The following is a 12,691-nucleotide window of genomic DNA, read 5'->3' on the forward strand; positions in this document are numbered from 1 at the left end:
ATTTTACTTTTCTTTGAAATTGAAAATAAACTTTAAAATTAATGATTCGCATGTTTCTGTTTGATAAAAAGCCACAAAAAGCTTTTTTGAACTAATTAATTCAGCAAGCCCTATTAAAATGGTGTTTGTTCTCTTGTTTGGATAATTTATTAAAATCAGCATAGTAGTAGTAAGTATATGTATGAAGTTAGAACAATAGCAAAACTTTTATACTAAAAAATGTAAAAAAAAAAAAACTTAAGAATTATTATATCAGACCAACAATGTGCCAACAACATTGGCCTTGAAAGCCCTTGAGTTTGAAAGGAAATTAATTAAAATCCCCCAAAGCATTTTACAACAAACTACACTTTGATGTCAAAGACAAACATTCCAAACTATTTATCAATGTCAAAATATTTTTTATTTATTTTTTTTTTTTTTAAATGTAAACCTAACATATGAGAACTATAAAATAAATTCACTTTAGGTACCTATATTTTTTCTAATTGGAATTAATATTCAAATCTGAGCAAAAGACAAAAAAAAAACTAAAATTTATTGAATATAATAAGAAATACCTACAATCTTATCACAGGGAAGTAAATAAATTATGGCAACCAAAAAAAAAAAAAACAAAAAACTAACTTCAAAAACACAAATTCTCTCTCTCTCTCTTTTCGGTCTCCGGGTCAACTATATTTTGCGGTATTATTAAGCAAACTTATATGGGCCTCCAATGTGGCCAGAATTTCAGTTGAGCAAAGAAGGCCGTTCCCGGGCATTCGGTGTCTCTGACTTGCCTGTGTCCGTACAACGTGTAATTTACCACCACATGGTCGTGTTCTACCGCATAGGCGATAAATTTCTGTGCAACTTCCATCATTGGTTTTGGTGGTAATTTCTCTGCAAGCAATAAGCAAAGCATACACGCTCTTTTATTCAATTCACCTCTGGAATATTTGCGCTACCCAATCTTACCCATAAAATTGCCTATTAGCAGTAATCCAATACTCTTGTTGTTATAGCGAGGAGCATGTGCACCAACCACACCGAATCCGCGACCAACATACACATTGCCATCAGCACCGACGGCAAAATTGTAGCCTATATCGTCCCAGCCATGGTCATCCATGTGAAAGTCCTGCATGGACCTCATGGATGCCTTGCATGCATCCGTTGTATTACAGACATCCGGTATGTAGGAGTGATGAACAACGACATACTCCACAGGACCATGGATGTGTTCCCGGCCTTTTGGTTGTCGAGCCGCCCACTCATTGCGGCTTATTATTTTCCAGGATTCGGATTTCCCTGTGCTGGCCGTGTAAACAATAAAGCAAACTATCATCAGTATAAACCATTGTTAGTGGCTATCAATGAATATCTCTGAATTAATTTTGTTACTTGCTCCAACAGTTGCCAGTAAGGTTATGAAGGACAGCAGACAAAGACACTTGTTCATGACGGAACGAATCTATTACAACTACTGCGAGTATTGACCATGTTTTTTTTAGTTAAAGGTTGGTTCCAGTTCGATTTTGGATTCTGTTTTTGCAAAACTTTTTGGCTTCTATTTATCTAATCGCCAGCAACAACTGATAAAGTTATAGTTGTTAATACTTATAAAAATGTATTGTTACTGTATTTACGCACTACCTACAATTAAGTGATGATATGTACTTGAAAATGAAATTGTGAAACGAAATATCGTGCTTTCTTCGTGTTATTTTAAAACAATTTGAAGTGCTATTGTTTATATTTGCCAGGTAGCGGTAAGGAAATTTGTCATCGCAAAAATTTTGATACACTGCATTTCATTGGATTGAAGACAAGTTATATTTTTACAAAAATAAAATTATTGCATCGTAGGTAATAAATTATGGGTTGTTACGGGTGTGACACCTTATTCATAATTATATAAATTGCTGAAGCACGAATCAATATTAGTAGGATTTAACTTGAATGAACTACAAAGAATAAGATATTCTTTATAAAAACATGCATTTTATAACGTTACCATAACGATGCAATTTAGTTTTATAACGATGTGACATAATGATAATGATGTGACTGAAATGACATTTCTTTAAAGCAAAAATTCATGTTAATTCTATACTACATAATGTATATTTAATTAGTAGGTAGTTTTTTAGTACAACTTTTAGACAAAAAAAAAACGAAGGAAAACTTTCAAAAACATTTATTAAGTGTGATAAGTAAATATTAAGGGTTGTGCTGTTTTGGTATTAATTGGCGACTAACAATAGAAAAACACACAAACATATAAATTAAGAAAATCAAGTGAAGTTGGGTGTATGTTTTCTTACTCAGATAGTGATTAATTCTATTGTCAAAGCTGTCAAGGTCACAATTAAATAACTACTTAAAAAAATTGGTGATGTGATGTGTTTTGCAAAATGACAATGGTTAACCTGAAATGACATTCCTTATGATTTAAAAATAGAAAAAAACCTAAAAATTAAAAAAAAAATTAACCATTGGTGGAGAGTAACTAGCTAATGCATATTTATTAGAGAACCCAGCCGTTAATCTACGATTTGGATGAATAATTTCTTCAAACGGGTCGTCGGAAGTTAAAAATAATTTAACTTCTCAACGTTAAAAATAACCGTTTTTTTTTTTTTCAATTAATAATAAGATTTTTGAACTTTGAAAAAAAAAATATTAAATTATCCTTTTTGACCGTAGACATTCAAACTTTTTCTATTTAACTTATAACAATAAATCCTATTGAATGAAGAAAAAAATAACTTTATAATTAAATGTTGAACTTTGAAAAAAACAAAAATTAAATTCGTTTGCCAAAACTTCTATTAAAAACAGTTAAACAGTACTTGTAAATTTTGTTTAACTGTATTAGGTACCATTTTCAATTATTTTTTCTTCTCAAATTTGTTCTAAAATGAACTTGATTTTAGTTTAACAAAAGAATACGATAAAATTAATCCTAACTAGGATAGAACATTTAGTTTTGAGCTATTAAAAAGAGAAAGTGCCTCTGCGCTCAGGGTTTGGCCCTTTTTTCCACGGAGTAAAAGATGCGAAATTTAATTGTCTACGTTTTTTGTATAACCAACTTTTACCTAAAATGGAGAGAAGTCGAGATATTTAATAAAAACTAAAATTCAAAATGGCGGCCAAATGGTGAATTTCACGAGTGCGAAAAATCAGGGTTATGATATTCACCTAAATCTCTATCGAATGAGCAAAAAAAAATTGGGGGTGGTACAAACTGCTGGGTCATGTTCATATATGAACATTATAAATACACTGGTCTATTTTTCAGTTCCGAATTTTGGAACGAATGGCGTGTTAAAGTGCATCGAGTTAAAAGATGATATTGATGTAAAATAAAAGGCAAAATCATATAATTTCTAAAAGAGGTCTTTCGGTAAAGGCTTGGCACATTCATCATGTAGCCTGTTTTAAGGTATGAAGCTTACAAACGCAATTTTTTATTTTTGTTTGCTAAATGAATTCTAAAATCCCTCAAAATAATTTTATTTTCATAATTCAAATTATTCATGATTAAAATGAATATCACCCGGCTTAATCTTGAAAACAGAAAGTTTATTTTGATTTCCTGTAAAATTTTGTTCAATAGAGTTACACACTTTGCACACGTCACTGACGATACAAAAATATTTTAAAATTACAAAAAAATCATTTTGATTATCTTTATAAGTCAAGTATGTAGATACCTATTTTTTGGTTTTTAATTAAACACCATGAGTCACTCATATTATTTTATTACATGAAACAGAATTTTATTTGTCATACTGATGTTTCCAAGTGAAACGACACTGATTAAGTGTATGTTTTTTTTTTTTTTGTGAATGAATATAATTGAAAAACCCTTTTTGAATCTACATAAACAAAGACTACAAAAATGGTTCATATAAAATTTGAATGTACATAATTATGTTTTACGCTATCTTGGTTTATGACCTGTCAAAAATATTATTTAGTTCATTTTAACCGCATCACAATGGTAGAGCTGGATGAACGATATTTTTTTTTTTTATTTTTTTTTTTTTTTTGATTAATTTGTTTTCATTATTTCGATATTAATAATTAAAAATATTATACAAAGTTGAAGTATGTACCTATGGTTATTCATTCATGCACATCTGTCATTTCAGTGACAACAAGCAAACTGCGCTCATTTTTTTTTTTTTTTTTTTGTGTATTACAGTAATTAATTACTTAAAACTTATTTTGACACATGGTGAGTGAGAGTATAAAGGACTAATGAAACAAACATACAATTTTTGTGTTCATTTAAAATTATTATGAAGGACAATAATAAAGGTTGAGTGAAATTGTGGTTCTGTGGAATGCCAGAATCATAAGGTCTTCATAACATTAAATAATATTGTATTGAGAGTGTACAGGACAAAATAATGTGACGCCATGTCAAATAAAAATACCTATAAATAATTTTACAGTTTAATGTAGGTTTTAAATGGCTTTGACGTTAAACTTAGCAAAATCAATCAATGAATTCCTTCCATTTATAGATTGTCATCACTCGATGGTCAATTGTAGATTTTTGTTTTCTAATTGAAAATAGCCAAGTTAATGAAGGAAAAAGTAGATTTACTAAAAAATTGCCTATAACTCCTTTTAATTTCAATGTTTTCGAGGGACAGAAACTCAATTTAATTTTTTTATATGGTTGCTTGATTTAATCTTTATATGAAAACGATACATAATTATTGTGGTTAACAATATTCTGAAACATTTACAATCTATCTATAATTTCTTTAACCAACGAAAACCAAGATATTCATCACAGAACAAAAATTTTTGCCTCACTGCAACATCAATCTTCATTCCAAACTATACTTATCTTACTTGTCAACACATTTGTTAACAGTTTGTACTTATAGTTCGCATTTGCATCTTCTTCGCTGGATGTTGTTTTGTCTTTCGGCATAAGACAAAACTGATATTATACGAAGGACCTTCGAGGATTCATCCATCTGAAATAAAGTTCGGAAAGATACAGCAGGATTGGTGTCGCGTATTGTATAATGAATGTACTTTACACTGAATTCCAAAAGCTTTAAAAGTGTAGGTAACTTAACTTAAAACTTTTTTGTCATTGCCAAATGCAGGACCTCGAAGTAAATCTATTATATCCTTGCTTGTGATAAAATTATCATTTTCAGCAGATACTATAATTACAACTAATTTATCATTGCTTCTAAACAAATGTTAGGATTTTTTCAGATTTTTTTCAACACACAATTACAAACAGTTTTCTAGCTGATTTGTTAAATTCAACCATTTTTTTTTTTTTCAATAATTTCATGAAAAATGTAAAAAAGGATTAAAAATTGATAAAAAATTTTTTGAATAACAAAAACATCTCCAAACTCAAAATTTCTTGCATAATATAGAATTTTCAGAATTTTTTTGGAAAATAATTGTAGGAACCGTTTTTTTTTTTTTTAATTAGTTTTTGTGAATAATAAACTTCAAATATTTTTGAAAAAAAAACTTGGTATGCTTTTTATGATATTCTAAGAGCCAATTTTTCAATCTTCTAATAAACAGTCAGGTAACTGTTCGACGAATAAAGTTATTAGGCTCATAAGCAATCAGATAAAAACATTGAATTTTTCAATTAAGAATAATTTATTCTACAGAATAACAAAAAAAAAAAATGTCAAATTCAAAAATATTTAAAATTAAACGTCATTTTTATTCATGATTGTTTTTGTTTTCTTGTTTTCCACTGTATTTTTTTCAAAATTCTTTCAAAACAGCTTTGACAACTGACACAATATTTTTGTTGAGATTATTCCTTAGAATAATTTTTATTCGTCTCTGAAAGAAGCAGATAGTTTTATTCTTAGGAATAAGCTATATCTGCTTGTTGAAAAATTGATTTTTTCTCTATCCTTAGGAATAAGTACTAACTGACTGTTTAACTGACTATTGAAAAATTGGCCCTAAATATATTATTGTTCCATACATAAAAACAAATTTTCAAGAAGATGTATCAACCCATTTTACATTGAAACATTGATTTAAAAAAAAAAAATGTTTTGAAACTTTTTTAACTTTTTTATTCTCTTGGTCAATGGATATGTTATACATATAAAAAAAACGACTTCCGTTCTTTTATCTCATCATGGTGGTATCTACACAAAAACTGCTAGTTTATTCAATCAAAAACGTATTTAACTGATTCATTAAAAATGATTACCACAGTTAAAATCAATTTCAGGTTTCTAAGGCGTCTGATTCATAATTACTTATTGTAAGTCATATTAACTCTTCATATAAAAGACACGCAATCTTATTGCTTGTGAGGTAAAATCTTTTGCTGACGCACATATAGGTCGATTTGAAAAATTTAGGCGACTAAAAGTAAATTTTTTTTAAGCAATACTAATGTATCATTCTAACTTTTAAACTTGTGAAATTACAAGTACAGAAGACTTAGAAAGTTGATGTTCTAAATATTTCATTCTCAAAGAGTAAAAAAAATTTACTTTTTTAATTTTTTTTTTCCAACTTATTTGTGCTGAATTTCAATAATATTGGTAAGAATTATTTTTGATGATACGAACATTTTTTTTTTTAATACTGCCCCTTATAGCGATTGTCAACTATCAATTAATGATTGATAAATAATAATGAAATTCGATGTCTTATAACTCAATTATTTAAAGTTTTGATCATTTCTATTAATGATAACCACCTAGTATTGAAATAAAATTAATAAACATCATAGAAAAGTTGACTGATTTTAAAACAAAAATTTTTTTGTTGATAAATTTTCAATATTTATCAACTATCAGGGGTTACGATTAGAATACCTTAAATTAAAGTCATTTTTCAATCATTTAAATTGGAATTTTCATCCGATCCGGCAGTATTTCCTTTCACATTCTTAACTATGAGTGTTCGGTAAGGTTACTTCTATAGAGTTGCTGCAGACAGCTGCAGATGGCCCATTTATTGCGTTTTGAAAAGTCTGCACAAAAACGGCTTATGTTGAATAAAAAAGGAGAATACTACCAACATTTCTCGATGGTTTTCCACTTATAAATAAGTCTTCTTATAATTTTACTGGAGTAAATTAAGTATCTTTAAATAAAATGAAAATTATTTTTTCAAATCTTTCTTTTTCACAAACAAACCCTCTTAAGTGTATGGACAAAAAAAACTTTTTTTTTATTTCTGTTGATAAAAAAAAATTAAAATTCCAAAGGAATATCTGGGTTTTACTGTACATATTTATTTAAGAAGGGAACTTTTTTAAAGACAAAATAAAAATTTTGGTCGACTTAATCCTTTTAATAATTTTCAGAAGACTCAATTTTTCATAATCCAACAGTTTTATTTTACATATTAAGCTAAGCTTCTAGATAGTAAAAAAAATTATACTTGAAAAAAAAATAATCCTTTTTATCAAAAAAAAAAAAAAAAAATAAAACCGACTTCTATTGACCGAAACATGGAATTATGGTTTTCTCACGGATTCTATAGTCAAAATTGAAATGGGACTACACTGCAGGCACCTGAATTGAATAAAAAATAAAAGAATTATCAAAATTGGTTCACTCAGTCCAAAGTTATGAGGTAACAAACATATAAAAAAAAAAAATACAGACGAATTGAATACCTCCCCCTTTTTGGATGTCGGTAAAACACCTTTTTTTATTTTGTATCTAAATGTACATCCCCCCTTAAGATAATGTTTGAGTCCGATGACCATCGCATTTTTTTTATTACGCATAATTACAACACACATGTAGATAAAGCATGTAAACTAGTAAATTATTGATCTAGACTAGAATCGAAACCATCGGCATTTTTCAAATAGGTACCCCACATCAAACGCTACGCACAACTCAACTCACTCACTCACGACAAGTGCTAGTCATGGTCTTAACTAATTGAGATAAAAAAGTGATAGAAACAATCAGAAATTGTTTATCAGAATGAACTTGAAAAGTTAGGTACTTCCCCTAACCAAACTGGCTACCAGGTGTGTTTTTTTAATTACCTACTAAGTTCGTCAATAAAATATTGAGAATAAAAATTAAATTTATAAGAAGATAACACAATCAATCAACCACATGGTGTTTTTATTAGATTAAAAATAAATTTAAGTAAGCGTGTGGGTCGCTTACAGTACTAAATGTTACATTAGCATTAAAAATTTGAAATTAAAAAAAAAAATTAATTTGATAAAGATGTAAAATTAATAGATTTTATTTTAAAAATATATAGAGGTTAATAATTTATAACTTGAGTTTTGGTTGCTCTCAACTTTGTGGATAACTGCAGAGTTTATAAATAAAAGCTGAAGATCAAAGTAATTTCTGCATTAAAACACAAACCGTAGAAACAAAAGTTAAATATTAATTTAATAATGTTAGCATGAACAAAATCATAGAAATAATTTTAAGTGACTAAGAGTACAAACCTGGAGTTTTTTTTTTTTTGTAATTGTTAAAGGTTTCTTTGAATAAATTATGGGGTCATACGGTATGTAGTGAGTATTATTTATATCTCTGAGTATAGTTCTTCAGCAATTCTGAAAAGAATAAAGAATATAGTATTAAACACTTGGTGTATAGTCTCTAGACGCTTTATTTAGCTTTTTTTTAAATCTCTCAAAAATGTCAAAATTATTTAGTTCTTTTACTTCCATAATAATAAGTGGTCAACTAAAATGATGTAGATAACCTATAACATAGAGTTTTCAATACTTGCTAAACAAAAGTTTAGTAAATGTACTTTGAAAACAAAAACATAAAATTCGTTTTTCAAAGTACCTAAAAAACAACTTCTGATTAAATTTGAGTTTCAAAATGTAAATGTAATGTAAGTAAACTGATTTTTTTAATAAAAGATGTATTTTTTTGGGAAAAAGATCAATTTTTTTTACTTTTTTTTCTAAATATATTTTTGATATTGTTGTCAATTTAGATTTTTATAATAATATTTTATAATTTTGTTTTACTAGTCTAGAAAAAATCAATCAAGTAAATTTTTTGTTTAATTTTTTTTAATACACCATATATACAGCTGTAGCAAATCGTATTTATTCGTTACTAAAATGCGGGTATTTGCTTCAGTAACGAGTAACGAAACGTTACTTTCTAAACAGTATCGTTACTCGCATGTTTCGTTACTGGGTACTGAAGTAACGAAACATACGAGTAACGACCCCATTCCAATTTCAATACTAAATCATCCGATACATGAGATACGAAACGAAGTGATACACTCAATTTGTTGCATTTAGCATTTTGTATCGATATCGTTACCCTAGTCGGAATGCTAACTCCAGATAATTATCTGGAGTTCACTTTTATCTCAATTAAACAGTAGTGCCAAGGTATCATTGTGTTATCGATAGTAATTTATACAGAAATATCAAAAGAGACGTTTTGGTATTTTTTCTATGTGGCCGAAATATACCCATGCCGCAACCAATGTGTTTATGACCTTTTTGTTAATGGTCTTGAAATGTACATAGCTTAGGAATATACAAAAGTTTTTTGGTTTTTCAAAAATTTTGTTTATTTTCAGTGCAAAATGTTCAACTAAAAAAAAGCAGAGAAAACAAGGTTTGAAAATCACTCTCAATAGAAAAAAAAATGAAAAATTGTTCGACATGGTTGTATTGAAGTGTTAATATTCCGAGATTTACGCGATGAACTTTTGAAATAAAGGTCTCTAAAGAATTGTGATAAGATTACTGAATGAATATAAACAAAAAATTGCCAAAGTTTTGTCGAAAAATTAGGAAAAAAATCAAAAAAGTTTCCACGTTTGATTAAAAAAAATCGAAAAAAAAATCAGTATAGCTATCTCAAACTCTTATAACATGAGAACCCCGCAACTGAAATTAATGTAGCTTAGATTATACAAATTGTTTTTAGATTTTTTCAACAAAAAAAAATTTTTACACCCTTATACATACCAACGTACGAAAAATACTTTAAATACCAAACTTACTAAACGTAGGTATCAAATATACATGAAATATACGAAATGTATGAAACATACGAAGCATGCAAAAGTAACATAAGTAACGAAAGTAACAAAACATGCGAAACACACGAAACATACGAAATATACGAGATATACGAAAAATGCGAAACATACGAAAGTAACGAGTAACGATATTATTGATGCGGGTACTAGTATCAAAAGTATCGTATATATGCGGGTACTCATTTTGTCGTAACTTTTACAGCCCTAGTCATGGCTTTAAAATGTAGCTTAGATTATACAAATTGTTTTTGGTTTTTTCCAAAAAAAAAATTTTTACACCCTTATACCTACCAACGTACGAAAAATACTTAAAATACCAAACAAACGTATCAAATACATGAAATATACGAAATGAACGAAACATACGAAGCATGCGAAACATACTAAACATACGAAACACACGAAACATACGAAATATACGAATAATGCGAAACATACGAAAGTAACGAGTAACGATATTATTGATGCGGGTACTAGTATCAAAAGTAACGTATACATGCGGGTACTCATTTTGTCGTTACTTTTACAGCGCTTTACAGCGAATGAACGAAAATAAAATTTAATGTATTTTTAAAGTAAATTTTTTAACAAAAACTGTATTAAACAGTAGCAAGCTAACTAGTGTTTTTTCAAAGAAAATGATACCGTTTTAATTTCTAAAACAAGAAATGGTTGCGAAAACCAATTGTTCGTACGAACAAACTTTAATTCGTAACGACCAATTTGTTTTTTTTTTTCATATTTTTCTTATTTTAAATATTAAAATGTAATTTTGATTTTTAAAAAATTGAACTTAATTTAGCTTGCTATTGTTTAATAGAGTTTTAATTAATTTTAGTTTAGAAATACATTAAATTTCATTTGTTCGTTCATTCGTTGGTTGCTCTTATGTGAATAGTGCTTTAGAGGGCCTGAATTTTTTGTACCTTAAGGCATTGCAAAAGCTCTAACTTCAACAATTTTCAATCGATTATAAAACTTCGTAAACATAAGAATTTCAAAAATACGGATTTTCACATTTGCTCTACTTTGAAATTGATTTAAAGTATAGATACTTGAACTATAAACTATGATATTTTTTAATTAATAGGTATTTTAAAAATATATGTTCTCAAGTGGCACAAGTCGAAGTTCCAGATGTTAGTGCAAATTGACGATTACATTTTTTAACAAGCGACAATTAAAAGAATTAGGAAAATAGAGTTTTTTTTTTTATTTTTTCTCTTTTCTCATAAAATCTTTTTTTTTTCGACTAATGCCGATTTTCGATTAATTCCGATTTGGTCGGGCATTTTATTTGAAATTTCTATATTACTGGATTGGGATGAAATCCTTATTGTTTTTTTTTAAACAAAATAAATTAAAAAACTTGTAATTGTTATTTCATACATTTCGTAGCTTAGAGGTCCGTCAGCTGTTTTACAAGATTGAAGAAATATTTTCAAATATTTTACCTATTCTTATTTGAAAGGTTTTTTTTCATGAACATTTTGTTCAATTATTGAACGCAGGTGTTTATTTAATTTACATTACCTATTTGCACGCAGCACTGTGCTGTGCAGTGTGCAATGTACACTGTGGCGTATACGTGCCCTTTTTGTATTGTATTTTTTTTTTTATGAAAATTCACGGTTAGGCGACGAGAAGCCGGTTCATCAGCTAGAAAATTTAGGTTCATTCAATCTGGCTATATGATACCTTATTTTTAAGTATGTATTTTATAATGCTGAACGGAATGTGACCCGAAACGACCACTTTAAAAAATAAGTTTATAAACCTTTTTATGAAAAGATGAACAGGTATTTTTTTGAGGAAGGGTGAGCGGGATTAGAAATATCAAGGGTAAGAACAGCTAAAAAAAACGGTGCTAAGGGTCTTTCGACCTTTTTATTTTTTTAAATATGTATAGATTTTTTTAAGATTCATAAAATAAAAATAAATGTTTAAAAACTATTACAGTATTAATATTGCAAACAAAAATAATTGGGTAGAATATTGAAAGCCAATCTCGTTTACATTTGCCCTATTTAGTGACTCTGCTCATTTAAAGAAGATCTTCAGTTGTAAACAAATAAATAGTTTAAACAATATTTTTTTAAGAAACCCTAGCGTACCTTTATTAAAACACCACATAATACATGACAAAAAAAAATGTTATCTGACATCTCAAATTTGTGACTCTAAAATATTAATGTCATTTATATATGATTATATAAAAACAAAATTCCAAGAAAAAACCGGCAATTTCCACGAATCAATCACTTTCTTTGAGTTTATCATCACCTTCTTGTTTACCTACAAACAAAAACGAAATATTATAAATTCGACGCGTTTGCGAACATTTATTTGTTCGTCTGAAGGGTTATCTTCATTGCGATTGTTAATCCAGTTAATTGCCAATACACCTTCATAAAGAATAATAAAAATAAAAAAAAAAAACTTCAATAAATTGTTGTTTAATTTGTTTCTGTTTTGTTCATCAAGGTAAGTGCATTTTTGTTTGTTATATTTTTGCAAAACTTAATTGCATTTGTTTAATTCGTTTTGCGCAACCATTTTCAATTATCCCTTTTATGCGCTTCGCCGGCTACCCAAAACTTTCCCACGCGCTCTGTTTTGTGGAAAATAAAATAAAATTATAAAATCGTAAGAGAATCGT

At 28.2% G+C, this 12,691-nt stretch overlaps 2 protein-coding genes across 6 annotated transcripts in view; both read right to left on the bottom strand.

The window, feature by feature from the left end:
* Window positions 1–12,691, bottom strand: part of LOC129916171 (trichoplein keratin filament-binding protein) — a 228,060-nt gene that overhangs the window by 57,710 nt on the left and 157,659 nt on the right. For 4 of the 5 annotated variants that reach the window (XM_055995988.1, XM_055995986.1, XM_055995990.1 and 1 more), the window contains exon 5: window positions 8,464–8,563. The exons of the other annotated variant lie outside the window; for it this stretch is intronic. The gene's annotated coding sequence lies outside the window, so the exon portion shown is untranslated. The remainder of the gene's footprint in view (window positions 1–8,463; window positions 8,564–12,691) is intronic. 5 annotated transcript variants of the gene reach the window in all.
* LOC129916175 (peptidoglycan-recognition protein LB-like) lies at window positions 595–1,655 on the bottom strand. Its single transcript, XM_055995998.1, has 3 exons — window positions 1,387–1,655; window positions 961–1,323; window positions 595–885 (listed from the first exon to the last, which is right to left on the bottom strand). The coding sequence occupies exons 1-3, from the start codon at window positions 1,442–1,444 to the stop codon at window positions 704–706; spliced, it is 603 nt and encodes a 200-aa protein (XP_055851973.1). The 5' UTR covers window positions 1,445–1,655; the 3' UTR covers window positions 595–703.

Source organism: Episyrphus balteatus, chromosome 3 (genome assembly GCF_945859705.1).
Source record: "Episyrphus balteatus chromosome 3, idEpiBalt1.1, whole genome shotgun sequence".
NCBI classification, from domain to species: Eukaryota; Metazoa; Arthropoda; class Insecta; order Diptera; family Syrphidae; genus Episyrphus; species Episyrphus balteatus.

Bases quoted from the DNA above. Each gene is read 5' to 3' on its own strand.
- LOC129916175 (XM_055995998.1), bottom strand. From the start codon at position 1,444: ATGAACAAGTGTCTTTGTCTGCTGTCCTTCATAACCTTACTGGCAACT. The intron at 1,324-1,386 runs GTAACAAAATTA...TACTGATGATAG, and splicing joins ACTGGCAACTGTTGGAGCAA to TTTGCTTTATTGTTTACACG. The intron at 886-960 runs GTAAGATTGGGT...TATTGCTTGCAG, and splicing joins GCTAATAGGCAATTTTATGG to AGAAATTACCACCAAAACCA.